At 37.3% G+C, this 17,600-nt stretch overlaps 1 protein-coding gene across 1 annotated transcript in view; it reads right to left on the bottom strand.

The window, feature by feature from the left end:
- Positions 1–7,870: 7,870 nt before the first annotated feature.
- ADAMTS19 (ADAM metallopeptidase with thrombospondin type 1 motif 19) overlaps positions 7,871–17,600 on the bottom strand; it is a gene marked incomplete at its 3' end in the record, with an annotated part of 279,689 nt that continues 269,959 nt past the window's right edge. Inside the window, exons 22-23 of the mRNA XM_082652620.1 lie at positions 10,429–10,606; positions 7,871–8,022 (exon numbers count right to left, since the gene is read on the bottom strand). Of these exons, the coding sequence (XP_082508746.1) occupies positions 7,871–8,022; positions 10,429–10,606 (330 nt within the window). The remainder of the gene's footprint in view (positions 8,023–10,428; positions 10,607–17,600) is intronic.

Here is a 17,600-nt window from a genome sequence, read left to right as displayed (position 1 = left end):
CTACGGTGGAAAACAAAGGCAAGCAAGGCTGCTGCTGTCAGAGCTGTCCATTATTAATGAGCCTGAGAATGCCTGACAGGCATCTGAAACCAGGTCTCTGGGCTGTGCTCAGAAACTACTCTCGAAATGACACATCCACACACAGGAACAAGGTAGCACGCTGCCTTACCTTTCACCACACACACACGCACGCATGCACGCGTGTGCGCGTGCATTTAGAGTGCTTGAATGGAACAGTTGGGCCCACACGCATTAAATTGGATGGGATACCAAAATTAGGTATGTGTAGCACGTAATGTCTCTCCATACAGAGTTAGGAGTAACAGTTTAAGAGGAACTACTCTTTGGATAAGGCTGCCAGAATTTCAGGGTTACAGTCCACAGTTGGGAGCACATGAAACAATCACCTGTAGGGAGACATTACTTAATATTTCTCTCTGAACATTGCCGAGCTGACCCAGCTGACTTGGCTCTGTCTGCAGAGCCTCACATGTGATACGTGGGATCTTGTTTCTTCTCATGTTTTGACTCCCAGAGTCTCAGGCTCATGTGAAATCTAACCATGTTTAGGTTGTCAGCTTCAGCTCGAGTAGGGAAATGGCAAGAATCTGATAGTTTGCTACAGTAATTTAGTGTCCCAAACTACTGCTTTGACCCATTCTCTATCTGAGGTCTCTTTGACTCTGTTCTTAGCTGTATAAACTCCTGTGACGGGTCTTGGTGTTTACAAAGTACATTTGGAACCAAAGGAGAACATGGCTGCTGGGTTTGGATGACGTGCTGTCCTAAGTGAACCCACCTGCTACTCAGGGAGCCGAGGTGGGAGTGAGGCTGTGGACGGCATCTTAAGCCAGGAAGTGATGATGACTTTAAGGGAGATAAGCTCTCTCATTACAAGCCACTCTGCCTTGGGCAAACCATACTTCTCACCGGGAAAGTATGGATTTTCATCTAGAGAAAGAGGGAACATTGCCACTCTTGAGAAGGCATAGGACAGACACATCAGCAGTTTTTAAAAGACATAGGTTGTTATGTTTGTGCCTCTGTAAACCCATCTGATTCAGCAGGAAGGATTTTCTTCCAGAGGAAATGAGGTCACGTGTGGAATGTATCAGCACCAGATTTCAGAAGAGTGCCCTATAGCTTATTAGACTCAGCAGCTAGGATGTTCTTGAATCAAGCAAGACACTAGAGAGTACTTACCTTCTTTATAACAAAAAGCATGAGGCTGTTAAAAAATCATCTTCCCTACTGATAGTTGCAAACTGGATTAAACAACCAATGTTTTCTGTAAGAACTTTTAGACCCAAACTCTATCACTGTCTTACAATATGTGAAATAAGTTTGAGTGGTCTTTATCAATACACTTACTGGAGAAAGAGGTACTTCATAATGACTGTTGATAACAAAAGAGTTAAATCACAAGTGTTTGAAGAATCAAGTGTGTTATGTGTATGTGCATGTACTTACGACTTTCTGGATTTTTCTGGCGGCTGCCAGAACACATCTAATGAACAAATATTTCTCGGGCTGTTTGCTTTTCCTAAAAGATTCTTTGGGGAATAACACACATCTTCAAGAAGAACCTTACTTCTCTTTGGCTCTCTATATTGGCCAAGTGGAGACACAAAACCCAGATCCAAATATATTTGATTAGAAGTTTTCCTTAGCCAAAGTATGAGGTAGGTGAAATGAGCCTTCAGTTTTCCTTAGGCGTCCTTCCTTTTAGATTCCTCCACTGTGCTTTAGATGCCCAGAGGTTTGTATACTATCTCCTTCTGTCTACAAGTTCGGTTTCTGACTCTCCACATTCTCCCACCATCCTTTGTCTACTGTCACCCCCCAAACCATCAGTTCTTACTTCTTACTACTGTCCCTATGGGTAGTCTACATGACCGATAATCAGGAAATCAAGCTTACTACTCCCTCTCCTGCTACTGGCCAAACCCCACCCCCTCCTCACCCCCAAATCACACCTCTGCTGACGCCAGTCCTTCTGCCTGGTAACATTTCTTCCCAACCCTGGATTTTGACCACCTCCTATTCATACTTCACGGGCCATGGCTGATACCTAGCCTTTCACAAAAACTTTACATATTTTCTCTAGTAGGGGAAATGATTTTTCCCTCGTTTGAAATTTCAGAGTGATTTGTTTATACTTTTACTATCTTTTGTTTGATAATACATTTTTCCCTTTTCTTTTATGAGCCCCTATACTGGATACATTACAAACGAGCAGCCCTATTGGATGCTTCCTTCCTCACATGAGTCCTGTCCTAAGAACCTCATAAAGCCCTTCGCTTAATCAATAGCAGTGGCCATTGTCTCTTCCAGAGCCCTCTGGTTGGAAATTGATAATCCAATTAAATTTGATTAAAAAAACGGCTTAGTGCTCTGTTTTTCAATCAACCATGCCCAGTGAAAAAAGAATTCCATCGCCAAAAATATTTATGACATACTCTGTATTCTCTTCTGGTAGTTTATAATGCACAAACTCACATGGAAGACTCTGAGAAGTTCTGCTTCATTAACGCTAGCATTTGCCAAATTTATTTGATCACATAACACCCATTTCACTGTTGTCCTTTTAACTCTACAAAAAACTTACCTGACAGTGATTGGACAAATACTGTCTTAGGAGTTCTATTTCTTTGCTGTCACTAACACCTTCATTCTAGAGTGACAAAGAGTATAAATAAATATAAATAAAGAGTTATATTACAGGAACAATCTGGTGGAAATCTGGATATCTGGGGCTTCTCAACTCTTACCATGCATGTAATCATTTGTTCTCTCTCTTTATAGCAAATTTTAATAAAAGCATCATTATCCCTTGGATTTGGACCCAGAATTATTATCTTTTGAACCATGAGAATTATAAAAATAGAAATACAGTTCACTAGGCAAAACTGTCTACATATTAATTAACCATATTTTCTTTTCTTCTCATCCTCTCTCCCTTCCTCCCTCCTTCCTTTCCTTTCTTCCTTCTTTCCTTTCTTTTTCTTATGCAAATAACCGACTGAAATATCTGAAAGTATTTCCATCTGAAAAGCCTGGATGATGTCCACATGAGCAGTTGGGGTTCATCAAATTATCTGACTTTGAAAATTTGGACAGTTTTGGATAGTTTGATTACAAAGAAAGCCTGTGATTAGGTTATAAGTCATTGGGCATCTATTACATAACATTATCAAAACTGATGAATGAGGGAGGCAATCATGTTAACTAAGTGCACAGAATTTGAGGTCAGAGTGATACATCCAACTAAACTGTGCTCTTGAGCAAGTGGCTGAATCTCTCTGGTCCTCAGTTTCCTCAGCTACAACGTGAAGATATGAATGGTCCCTTACGAGGGTGCTGTGAGGTTTAATAGGTACACTGGTTAAAAGAATGCTTAGCATATATTAAGTGCTTAAAAATGGTTCACTATTATTTTAAGAGTGCATAAGTAATGGGTTTTCATTTCAGCCACCTCCGATATAAAGCAAACTGGAGAAAAAAATTTAAAGTTTTATGATCCACAGTTAAAAAGCAGACTCCGTTTCCCAGAATACCCTTCTTTGTGTGAGTCTGGGTTAGAAGAAGCTGAAAGAGAAACTGGCATGAAATTTGGAAGGCACCATGGAAGCAGCATCCATTAATCTGCAATTCTTTTTGCAATCAGATATCGTGACAGAGGCATAGGCACTTGGCAGGTTCTAGATTGCCTTGCTCTCCTGAGCTCTATGCCCATTTCTTATTTCCAACTGTTGGTCCTGTTGACTGCCAGGAAACTTAGATCCACTGCCCAGTGTTGGCACTGGTCCTGTAAAGGAGGAAGCTACACAGAGGCAACAGTATCTCATAGACATCTTCACAAATTACCCCTTTGTCGTTAAACTTACCTGGCTGTGCCTGGCTGCTCAGATTGGTGACTGCTCTGATCCTCCAACTCCTCTTACGGACCTTCACGTCCAGGGTCCTCCTGCTGTTGTTTGAGTTCAAACCTATTATCCTCTATCACTGCTTTGCTGATTGGATCTGGCAACTACTGGTGTCAGAAGTGCTTCCAAGGAACAGAATTTTAAAAATGGAATCTGGAATTAGTTCTCCGATATGACTAGACTTAAAGGCATTAATGACCAGTAGTAAGTGGGACCCTGGTCACCCATGACATACAGGGGCAGAAAGGTTATAAAAACTCTCACCTGTAGTTACCTGGAGTGAAGTGCCTAGAGAAAGCAAGGCCCTAGGTTACAAAGTACCTGCTGCAATATAAATTTTCCATAGAAGCAAAGAGAATAAGGACCGTGGGGTTGATTCATTGCTTCTAAATCAGCTGGAGAACTTACAGAAAGAGAATGATAAGCCTGGGGTTTTACATTCACAGCTCAAGGTCTAAGTTGGGAACCAGAAAGCTTTTATGACTGCCTTGAAATAAAACCTTTGAAACTGTACTGCTGATGTCTTACCATCTGTGATGTCTTCTAAATCCACATCCAGATTCAAGTCCTGGAAGATCCAGAACCAGGGAAAAAGTATGACTTTAAGGTGTTACCATACATGCCGAAGGAACTGCAGGATTTCACCAATTCACATTAACTGAAACCCAAGAAATATGTATGAGGATGTTTCTTAATGGTGTTATATTAGGACAAAAGGAATACAATATTCTATTAACCTAAATGTTTTTGATATGGGTTCACTAAGCAGAGATTCTTGATTCAAAGTGTTAGTTCACACGTCTGGGAGTAACTCTAACAATATGACTGAAAACTGGACCCAATGGTGGTCTGCACTGAATGAAACTGAGATGTCAAAACTTCCTTGTAGAAATATCACAATTTATTGGTCGATGAATTAGGCCCTATACAACATCTTAGAGGACCTCCAAAATGTTTTCACCCAGCTGATGCGAGAATTGATTATTTGGGGGGAGAAAAGATGTTGCATCATTCTGTCAGGCCATCTGTTCAGGGTGATGGGGAACATGGTAATACCAGCGATTCACGTGAGCGTGAGCTCACTGCCACATTTTTTTAAAACTGTAATAGGAATTCTCTGAACAGAAACAATATCGTATGGAATACCCTATCGGTGAACAAAGCATTTGGTAAGTTCACGGATGCTGTTTTGGCAGAAACTTTGCAGGCTGGGGAGGCAAATACATATTCAGGGTAAGTGGTTATTTCTGTGAGAACAAACTACTGCCTGTTTGGTGATAAAAGTGATCTAATGTAATCTTACTGCAATCAAGGCGGTGGGCTGGTCCTTCCATAGCATGGTGCCAATATTGGGAAATAATATTTTCTCTGCTATTGTTAGGTTGAGCCCTCAGCAGTGACTGTAGCTAGACTGGCCTTGGTGAGTGGTAGCTCACATGGCTGAACCCACACATAATCTCCAGTCCTGCCACCACTGTCTCTGTTCCTGGGCTCACTGGGCAAGGACAAGGGTGGCTGATGAAAGAGATTGGCCAACATACACAGAAACCATAATCTTATCCAACTGACGACTGAGTCCTCTCTCCTGAGGTGCTCTTTGGTGAGCAGTCAAATGGAATATATGTTATTCACATATCTTTTCCTCAGAACTTCTTTGTCACCAATTTTCAAACCACGCTCCTCCCAAGTCCTTGTCAAGGCAGCCAAAACACCTTGATTGCAGTAAGATTACATTAGATCACTTTAATCACCAAACAGGCAATGGATTGTTCTCACAGAAATAGCCACGTACCCTGATTATGGATTTGCCCCCCCAGCCTGCAAAGTTTCTGCCAAAACAGCATCTGTGAACTTACCAAATGCTTTGTTCACCGATAGGGTATTCCATACGATATTGTTTCTGTTCAGAGAATTCCTATTACAGTTAAAAAAAATGTGGCAGTGAGCTCATGCTCACGTGAATCGCTGGTATTACCATGTTCCCCCTCACCCTGAACAGATGGCCTGACAGAATGATGCAACATCTTTTCTCCCCCCAAATAATCAGTTCTCGCATCAGCTGGGTGAAAACATTTTGGAGGTCCTCTAAGATGTTGTATAGGGCCTAATTCATCGACCAATAAATGGTGGTAGTTCTACACCAATTCATGGATTCAGGAATCAAGGGATGGATTAAGAATGTCTCCTCTTCCTATGTAATTTTTCCCTTTCTCATTCCCCTACTATCTTACCTAAGATGTGTTGATACTGGATGATTTTATATTTCAACAATTAAATTAAAGGATATCCAAAGTAAGGGACAGTCTAGAAACAAACTGTGCCCTGTATGAACATGAAGGTGAAAATACTAATGAGGGAAGGTGTCAAGAACTGTGAAGACTTTGAGGCTTTACTCTACTTTCAATCTAGCAAGTTGGCCTGCCACACTTTCAGGGCAGAAGACATAAAATTCCTGGGTTAGAGACAAAGGACTTTATTACTTGTGGCAACAGCAGTAGCCAGAGAATCAGCATTTTCCTGCACTGGTTCCCTGAGTCCCAATTCCCACAGGGTGACATGAAGAGAGCCAGGCGGTACCTGTACATGCAGTGAACTGTATTACAGGAGAGGGACCCCAATTTTAAGGAACCTGAAACTTTCATAATGAGAAATAAGAATGTCTGCCCTTTGCTCCAAAAAAAGACGCTATCTTTACCTTCCAAGGCTATTCATTACACAAACATCCTTTAGAAGACACTCCAGAACAAAAGCAGACAGTGCCAAGACATGTGGAAATGTGAGAGACTCATGAAGAATTGCCTCTCAGCAGGAAGTTTCACATATTTTATTGAAAAATCTAAGAAATCATGTGAATCATGTACAATATTTTCTCACAAGAAAACCTTTAAGCTGGTTTTTAAACGTTTCACAGAATTGTAAAACTTTTTTAATTTTTAGAAAGAAAAAACACAATGAAACTACCACAGTGTTATAAGCTTTTTGTTTTTCCTTGTTCCTAGGGAAAAGACTGAAAACTAGTAAATTTTCTCATTATGATTTGTGAGGCTAAGTACTATACTCTTTTATAGATCTGCTAAAAAGATACAAGGAAATGAGGGGATCAACGCTTTCTTTGTTCAAAATATTTTAAAAAGCTAAAATCTAATGACAACATGTTAAAATAATACACATTTTTGTAGGATGTTACCATTTCTATAACGGTTTCTCTACACTATATCAACAGTGCAATGGTGATTCAGTGTAAATCATTACAGTGTTTCATTGTTACAATACTTGTGTTCAAGTACATGTTCATGAACATGATCAAAGTCTCTATTTTGACTTTTCTTTTTCATTATTAAAATAAGGCTATAATTACAGTAGAATTTTTCCTATGGATATCTCTAAATCTGAATGCAATGCATAATACATTCTCTAAAAACCTGTTCAACACTATGAGGTTTGTTATGTTGACACATCTACTGCAGATTACAGAAAATGGGCTAGTTTTGCATCAGGATACCAAAAAACAAAAATGATTTCTCTCCATATATAACTAAACTATTATGCTAAATTAGTATACATTCTGGATAACTCAATGGTATTGTCGGGGAGAGAGTAGCATCTTAGAGATGGCCCTAATTTAAAAAAATGTTTTTTTTGGTTTTTTTTTGGTTTTTTTAAAGCCTAAAGATCTTGGTTTTTTCTTTTTCCCTTTTTATTTTTATTCCGGAAACTGGATCCAACTTATTTGTATAAAATTATTTATGAAGCCATATAGTATAAATCAAAATGTTTGTAGAACCAAAACAAACACCATACTGGATGTGTGGCAGGCAAAAAAATAAATTAATTTGATTAAATTATATGTAATCTGATAATATTTGGTCTGAAAAACATGCTAGTGTGTGTGTTTATAAATAATGTAATTGCAAAGAGCTGTTAGCCAGCCAGCCTGCTAGAGGTCAACTCTTCTGCTGCAGCTTTTGGGCATAGAAGTCCCTGCACGTCTCACAGCAGCGCTGATACCACCGCATGTCCTGACAGAGGTTCTTCTCACGTATCACCCGGCAGTACACAGGCCACTGATTTCCTAGGCACTTGAAAGTCAGAGCAGCTGTGAAGCAGAACACAGGGAACTAGGTGTCATGAGATAAACTAGGTGTCATGAGTAGAAACAAAGAGCAATCACTTAAGTTGGGGGATTTTGTACACACACGTTGACTCATGTATATTACCTCACGAAGCATAAAAGATAAAGAAACACACACACACACACACACACACACACACACACACACACCCTATAATAAAGGAGTAAAGTGAATGAATAATGGTCTTACTCATGAACTTTTATAGACTTATTAAAGATAGATTTCCCAAATCCAATAAGTGTACTGCAAATGGCTTTTAAGTTTCCATTTCATGGCTTTCATTTAAGCTTCTTTTGGATTTTTAGTTGAGAGATTAAAAAGAAAAAGAAATGTGTTCAATATGTCCACCATTACGAGAATACAAATTAATAAGTATTGTTATGGATGACATTGCGAAGACATAGCAAAACAAAAATCTGCTCACACTTATTTCACATTCCTCGTTTCCTAGATAGCAGACATGTCTAACTGGGATATTTAAGAATTGCAATTTCAGGCATCCTTAAAATCAAAGCTGATTATCAAAAGTGACTAAAATTTACAGCAATAAAGTGCTTGAAATGAGCTCTTGGTATAAAAAATTCAGTCATGTAGATTTGGCCCCAGTTTTTCTGAAGAAATAGCGTGTTCTGGCATGTATAATAAAAGGCAGTTCTGCTACAATTGTTCCTTTTGCCACTATTCTAGTATGATTCATTAATTTATGTTTAAAAACCTTAAGATTTTCCAACCACTGTGCTTCTGTGTTTGGGGATGTGCCTTCAAGAAAAAATGAACAGAGAAAATGGAGTTTTAATTAAATTCTCCTTTTAATTCATTATTTTCTGACACATGATACTTCAAGAAGGATTCCAAATAATTGTTGGAGAAAGGGATTATGCTGTTTTTGAATACAAGGATTTAGAGCATCTGCTCTAGGATTGCTTAACTTTTTGTCTTAACTAGTTTTAATTCTACTTGAACTGATTATTTCTTAGAAATGTTAATTATTTGGCTTAAAAAAGAGAATTTTTATATTTCCATGAAGAACACAAACTTTTCCATTTGATTGAATCGTTTGCCTGGAAAAGTATCTATGACAATTTAGCTCCTTGCATTTTGGCAATATTATTCTGTATGATTAAACTGATCCCCTGGAGATTATACATACAAATTGAAACTGAAGGTTTCCCCCCCTGGTAACCATAAGTTTGTTTTCTAGATCTGTGACTCTATTTCTGTTTTGTAAATAAGTTCATCTGTACCACTTTTTTAGATTCCACATATAAGTGATATCATACGATATTTGTCTTTCTCTGTCTGACTTACTTCACTCAGTATGCCAAGGAGGAAAAGGGGGGAGGGATAAACTGGAATACTGGGATTGACATATACACACTACTCTATGTAAAATAGGTAACTAATAAGGACCTACTGTATAGCACGGGGACCTCTGCTCAATACTCTGTAATGACCGATCTGGGATAAGAATCTAAAAAAGAGTGGATATATGTATATATATAACTGACTCACTTTGCTGTACAGCAGAAACCAACACAACATTGTAAATCAACTATACTCTAATAAAAATTAATTAAAAAAAAAACAACTGAAGGTGTTAAACGTATATTAACCCAGTGACATCCAGGCAGCAGTGCTATTAAAAACCACTAACTGCCACAAAATTAAAGGCTAATTCATTCATGAATATTTGTTATTCAAATGCAGGGTATATATACTTAAAATACATACTCTACTTCTTGAAGATGTATTAGATTAAATAGCAGGAATTGAGAATATATGTGAAAGCATTTTATAACTAAAAACTATGTAAATCAATGTTACTACTATTTAGTTTTATTTAACATTATGTCCTTAAAGATGAAAAAAATGGTACTTCTTGTTCAGGGGTGTAGATACATGCATCTGTTCTCCTTGAAAGTGATTTTTTTGCTCTTTGTCTCTCCAAAGGATAATTTGTACCCAGGATCACAAGGAAGGCTATTAACAATGAAGAGGTCCAAGGTGTACACTACAACCTCACCTTTCCATAGACATTACCTTAATTGAGGGTTCTGCCACGGGACGGGTCAGAACCAAAAATATGGTTACATCCTTCAACCCTTTATAGGATGACCTTGGGTGGTATGGCATTCATATTTCCAGGGCCTGGACCTGAGTAGACAGCTCAGGAATGAAAATAGTTTAGTCTTTAGGATTTTTTACTCACATGATCATCTGGACTAAACTATAGTTGAATAGATCCAATTTAGTCAGAACCAAACTAATTAGTATAGATTGATAACTAAGCTTTAAAGTGATATGCAAAATAGAAGAAGCCATGCTCATTTCCATGTTTCTCAAAATCATCCCCTTTTTGGTCTGCTTACCCAGCCTGGGTGATGTTATAGTATTTACATTAATCTTCTCATTGCAGGGCTGAAGGTGGCATGGCCTGTATGCTGCAGGTTTTTCGGAAGAAAAACATTCATTTCCATGTCTTCCTGTGATCTTATGCATGCACTGAATAACACGGGACTGCATTCCTTTGCCACAGGTAATTGAGCACTAGGAGAGATACAAGGTTTTGTTAAATGTTCTTTTTGTTGTTTCCTTTCTCTAGGCTGTAAGCCACCTTCTCCTTATATTTGCTAAAATTGGACATGAGCCACAACATCCAGGGTTAATGTAAAACATGGGTCAGAAATGTTGTTGCTCATAACTTGGGCACAGTGCTGTTCAGAATATCTAGCTGACCTAAGGCAGAGCTTTGGACAATGAAGGACATAGGCGATTAAAAAAATTTACAGCAGAAACTAACACAACATTGTAAATCAACTATACTTCAATAAGATTAAAAAAAAAAAGTTGGAGAGTATGACTTGGGAAAGAGATTGGGTGATACCAGTAAGTAATGAACTTGGGCGGACAGTTTTTAAAGTTTTAATATCTAGTTTGCAACAAGTAATTGATTCACTGCTCTTTAATTTAGTCATTGATGCTTGAGAGTTAGATATGTCCAACTGTGGAGCCAGATCCTCGTTATAGCCTTTCAATGTACTCATCCACTCCATTTGCTCTGGCCTTAAAATGTTTATTAAGAATATCAACATGAAAAAAAAAAAAAGAATATCAACATGGCTGGGGGCTTCCCTGGTGGCGCAGTGGTTAAGAATCTGCCTGCCAATTCAGGGGACACGGGTTCAAGTCCTGGTCCGGGAAGATCCCACACGCCGTGGGCCGTAGAGCAACTAAGCCCGTCTGCCACAACTACTGAGCCTGCGCTCTAGAGCCCATGTGCCACAACTGCTGAGGCTCGTGCGCCTAGATCCCATGCTCTGCAACAAGATAAGCCACCACAATGAGAAGCCTGCGCACCGCAATGAACAGTAGCCCCCGCTCGCTGCAACTAGAGAAAGCCTGTGCGCAGTAACAAAGACCCAACTCAGCCAAAAAATAAATGCATAAAATAAATGAATTTATTAAAAAAAAGAATATCAACATGGCTTATCAACCTGATGTGTTATTGAAATAACTGCTATGACTTCGCAGATTACATGACATCCAAAATTGTGGAAATAATAATTTGATAATATGTATTTTTCTAATAAGTACCCTTTTAATGGATTCCTTGTATTTCAGCTAAATGTAGTTTGTCTTCATTTGTAAGATATTTCAGAGAACATATTTAACTTACAATGTTTGTTTATTAAAGAAGTCTCTTGGGTCCATATATATCACTAGATTTAATTTGTTACACAAATAAACTGATGTTGAGTTGAATGAGAAAATACAATTATTTTATGGTATCAAAATTACATGTGGGAGAGGGAATGTTCTTGTGTTTCTGAAAATAGTAATTTATTTACTAGTTATACTATTTTCTATGTGGTAAAGATTTAGCCATATCTGGCTAAACAGTTCTAAAAAACTTAGAACTCTTTACAGAGATGATCTCGGTGTATTCTATTTGAAAACTGGTAAATACTTTCTGATTGTCACCTTTTAGATATGCAGGCACAAGGTTTGTAATGTTTGTTCCCCTTTGTATCTGACCAAGTCATTGTTAGGATGCATTTTCTTTGTAAGAATTTTCAGTTCTTTCTTTACTATCATCTTGGGTCCCCTGCTCTGCTTTTCATTAGCACAAGAAGCATTCTACACAAACCCTTGATACCTCAAATCTGTCTGCTCCTGTTCACTTTGTCTTTAGTTCCCAGCCTTCCAATCAATCCCAAATATTAACACAGAATATGTATTCTTTTAAAATTGCTTTATATATATATAAAATCTCCTTGGAAAAAACTTCAGTTATTGAGTTCCCCAAATCTCCAGGCTGGCATTTATCTAGCTCCTCAAACAATTTTCCACCTCTCTGCTTCAGGGATCATTTGCTCTATAAAACACTAATCATGCCCAGGCACTTCCTACTCTCACAATTACAACTGTGCCTAGCCTCTTTTCAAAACACAATCTCAAATCCACTACTTCCATGAAGTGGTCCACAATTATCCCAACTACTTATGCATATTTATGCTTTAAAACCATATATCCATCCATCTGAAGCTACCCCTTAGAATCACTTGGAGAAAAAGAAATTTTTCACTATAGATTTTAAGGCCTAGAATTTCTAAGTCAGGAAACAGATTGAGTCTGATGGGAATATACATTAAAAAAAAAGTATCTAGGTGGTTCTGCTGCACAGCCTGAGTTTGGAAGCTACTGGTCAATAGCATGTGTTCTGCATTTAATGTAGGCCAGTGTGTATTACTTTTTATCTTTGATTAGTATCTTTTCATGTATCTAGTTTGTCTCTTGGTAAATCTCTTGAAATTAGGCTCACTGTCATATCACTTTCAGTACTAAAACCTACATATCAGGTATGAAAATAGATTACTAAGAATAATACAATTTTATGTGCATGCTATTAACATGCATCTACTTTATAGATGACCGATCTTTCTAAATTTTATTCTGTAAATACGTCTGCATATAACCCTCCTTGTACCTGATGAATTCTTAGCTTTATGCAAACAGCAGATTAAAGAACAACAACTGGGATATTACATGCCTTTAAAGCTGATTTTTTTTTCTTGTTAACTTCTATAGGATCTAAATGTTTCCAGTTCAGTTTAAGCTTTATTATAACTTAAAAACTATTGTAAGAGGAGTAACTGTTTGACATGGTCTTTCTCCCTTGAAAGTATGTATCTTAGTATCACTCAATAGAATGGATATAAGTATTTAAGTATAGACACCATGCTTCTTAGAAATATTTTCAGGAAAATTCAAAACAGTTAAACTAAAAACTTTTCAGGGGTTAAGTTTATGTGGAAAAATATTCTAGTATCTACTCCTAAAATTTTGGGAGACCTTGGAAGTAATCACAATATTTGAGAAACAAAAAGAACAATGGGAGTTTTATAATAGATGAACTCATTCTGATGCAATAGAGAAGGTTCTCAATCATATGTCAAAGAAGCCTAGTAATCAATCACAGACTATTCTCAATACTTTCAGCTAATCTTATATCAACTCCAAAGGACATGTGTTAACCAAAGTAACATCATTTTTCAGGATTACAAACTAACTATAGCTACACGATAACTCAGAGTACATAATTTTAGCAGATAATGGCTGAAGAGTGCCTTCCATAAAAAAATATTTTAAATTAAGAGAAAAAAATTACTTAATTAGAATGGTATCATTCCTGCCTTTGAAACTAATGGAATAAGCTTTATTATGAAATTAGTCTAATAGCCTTAGAATCTAATTTTCATTAGAATACTTTAACAATAAAAATATCAATCTTTTACTAGTAATTATGTTCTTTATAAAATACACAGTGGTAAAAATTTTATTACAAATGTGTGAAAAATAAACAGATATTTTAAATGGAACAATTGAAATCCCAAAGCGTCTTCTAAACTATTCCTTACTTTATTATGGAAGATACCTCTAAACAATTGGATATTTCTCAAATCACATCACTATGATTAAAGACAGACGGACATTAAAGGAAAAAGTCAAAATAATTCTGGCTTGAAATGAGGAGACCTGGGCTCTAATACTATCTCTAGAACCTAACATACCTGGGACTTAGTTTTCCTTTTTGTAAAGCAACGCATTGTAGTAGATCATAGCTACACTTTCAGGTCTAAATTACTACAAAAGGAAAAATTCCAAATAACTTATTATTAAAAGTTACTGTAGTCAGGCTTTTTTTTTTTTTTTTGCAGTACGTGGCCCTCTCACTGTTGTGGCCTCTTCCACTGCAGAGCACAGGCTCTGGACGCACAGGCTCAGCGGCCACGGCTCACGGGCCCAGCCGTTCCGCGGCATGTGGGATCTTCCCGGACCGGGGCACGAACTCGTGTCCTCTGCATTGGCAGGCGGACTCTCAACCACTGCGCCACCAGGGAAGCCCGTAGTCAGGCAATTTTTAAGTGGTGACACTGCATAAAAGTAAAGATGCTAATTTCATTATCTAATTATTCACTATGCTACCCAACAATGGTATGATAGGCGTCTATTAAATGAAGTCTCAAAATTATAGTCTTTTGAATGTTTCAGAATATTCAATCATTTATTGGCTTTTCAAGTATTTACTGATCACCCATCATGTTCAGGATCCTGTGCAGAAGCTAAAAGCAGCAGAAATTATTAATACTATGGGGCTGGTACTTTATTCAATAAACTTTACAACAAAACGCAATGATCTAAAATAGATGGAGTTAGATTACGAAACATTGTGGAAGCTGGGCAATTTCACCCATTCTTAGCCAAGTGTTTAATATTTTAAATAATCAGTTGTACTATGGAACCAGTTTGTTGCTTTAGGATCAAAGGGAACCAATAATATTACTTCTGAAAGCTTTCACTCCATACAATACTAATAGTAGTTAGCACTTACTTAGTATTTATTATATGCCAGGTACTGTGTTAGAGGTTACATTTATTTTAATATCTCATATGAAGCCAATGAGTACTATTATTATTCCTTTTACACAGATGAGAAAATAGAGGCTCAAATAAGTGAAACAAAGTGCCCACAGTTTTATAGCTAAGAAGTGGTGGTATTGGAGTTTGAACCCACATGTACTAAATTCAAAGACTGGACACTTACACATTACTTGATACTAGAAGATTGCTAATATTTCTCTTTATGTTAACAGTTAAAGATCTTCTCTTTTTCCCTATCCTGCCAAATAACCTCTTATCCCCATATCTCATTCTTAACCTAAAACTAATGAATTAGAAGGCCTTTTTGGTTTTGTTTTACTATAACTCAGGCTATGTGGTATGAGATAAACTCTTTCGCCCTAAGGACAATTCACAAGCCTGCTTTATCTTTAGATAGAGTGATCGAAGAATTTATCATCCAAATCAGGGCACTTGTGAAAGAAGTTGCTGATAATTATTCCTAGACTATGGGCATAAAAGGGGACTGTCCTGGCTAATCTGGGACACGCTGTCACACTATCTAGACAACTTACTGATAGATCTATATATTACCTGATAAACACAAATGAATGGACACACGAAATACCTATTATATTCCAGGCACTATCTAATATGCTTTTACACATAATGTCTTGGTTAATCTTCCTCATAACCCTAATAACTTTACAGATGGCAAGAGTAAGGCTCACAGAGATTATTTCATTCATTTATTCAACGAATATTTACCGAAACTCTACAATGTACCAAATACTGTTCTGGATACAGGGAAGTGATAGTAAACAAAACAGACAAAAATATGTGCCTTCAAGGAGTTTACACTGTAATACTGGAGAGCAAGAAGGTCAAGAATTAAAAAAACATTGTATATTAGATATTGACAAGTGCTATGGAAAAAATTAAAGCTGGGAAGGAGGACTGGGAAAATTGGGGGTATGGGGTTTAGCAATTCATATGGGATGATCAGGGAAGGACTCATGGAGAAGGTGATAAAGACTTGCTCCATATGAAGGAGAAACAAATGCACATCTTTGGATTCCAATACAATGTTCTTTCCACTGTGTCTCTACAGATCTTGGATCAAGTTCAATGGCTTTCTCTCCCCTTCCTCCCTCCCTCTCTTCCTTCCTTCCTTCCTCCAGTCCTCCCGCCCTCCCTTCCTTCTTCCCTTTTGTCTTTTTTCTAATACATTTTAAACCTTGCTCTTCACATATGTACTAAGTTAAAAAATACTTGAAACACAGCAGCACTATAGACCTCCACTAAAGGACCAAATGCTAAAATGTCAACATCAATTTGCCAGCAACTGGTAAAAAAAAAACATAGGGTGCCCCAGATAACTTGCCATTGATCTTTTTACAAGGAAAATTTCCTGACTAAAGTATTTTAATAAGAGAGACCTGTACTGTCTGACAAATAGTCTGTTCCCCAAACAGTTTTAATATTGCCCTGAAGGACCTTTGAAACTAAGCACCTCACAAACCAATTCCATGAACCAGAAGCCTTTAATTCTGAACAGGAAACGCAATCTTGATGTACCAGGTTTACTACAGTAAAAAGGGAAATAGTAATCTTTAGAACAAACTTAAGCAGCAAGGCACAAGAAAAACTGATGTTGGTAATCCCTCTTTCCCACCAAAAAATGAGCCCCAAAGGCTCTGAAAATAAAATCTGTTTGACTTAGTGACATTCATCATTTCAATCTACCTGAGAAAATTATGACCTCCCTTGCACTTGAGTACATGAGTATTATAATATCTTTAGATAATATCGTAATATATTTATCTTATAATGGAATAAACCCTTTCTTGACCTGGGACATTAGTGACAATTTCTAAGACTGTATTAAATTATGTCAACCTTACAGTTTGCATGTCAAACACTAAACATGATAAAGGAAACTTCCTCAATAATTCCAACAGTTTGGACTATTAAAATGATTAGAGAAATAGTTTAGTAAACGAGAACCATGAATACAAATGGTAGCAAATTAGCAAGAAGGCGGCTTTATCCTCTTTTAAAATGAGATATATATATATTATATAACCTTATAACTATTTCCATTATCTAAAACTTCCTTTTTGTCATTCTTACACCACACAATAAGACCTGACTTGCTTTATTTTACCTAAGAAAATTTCATCTAAATAAACTAACTGAAAGGGAAATCTCTGGGGAAAAATAAGCAATGTCCAAGCTGGTGGAAGGGTACAGTAGACGTCTACCTAACTCAGATGTTTATAATATTCTAAAAATGGCCAAGGAGGATCTGGTGATATATATAGATGTGAACTCTTGGAAAGTTATATTTACTAAGGTAGTGATAGCTCTGAGTGGGCAGGGTTTGCCAGTACTGGTAAAGGCAGGTTAAGATGCTAGAATGATTTGGCAAATTTGTGGACTGGCCTAAATGTGAACAAATGAGGGACATAGAAAAAAATGTAGGACAAAAAACTACACTCAAAAAATTCTTAACAAATTCACAACTGAGGCATTGTCATAGAAACAAAGGAATGAAATGAACTCTGAATGGCTGTAAAGTCCATCTCATGGACAAGCCAAGATGTGGAATCCTTTCTTCCACCACAAAGGATCAATGAGT

Source organism: Grampus griseus (assembly GCF_964374135.1).
Source record: "Grampus griseus genome assembly, chromosome: 3".
In the NCBI taxonomy this organism is placed as follows: domain Eukaryota; kingdom Metazoa; phylum Chordata; class Mammalia; order Artiodactyla; family Delphinidae; genus Grampus; species Grampus griseus.
Note: the sequence above shows the minus strand (reverse complement) of the source record. Positions and strands in the feature narration are given on the sequence as shown.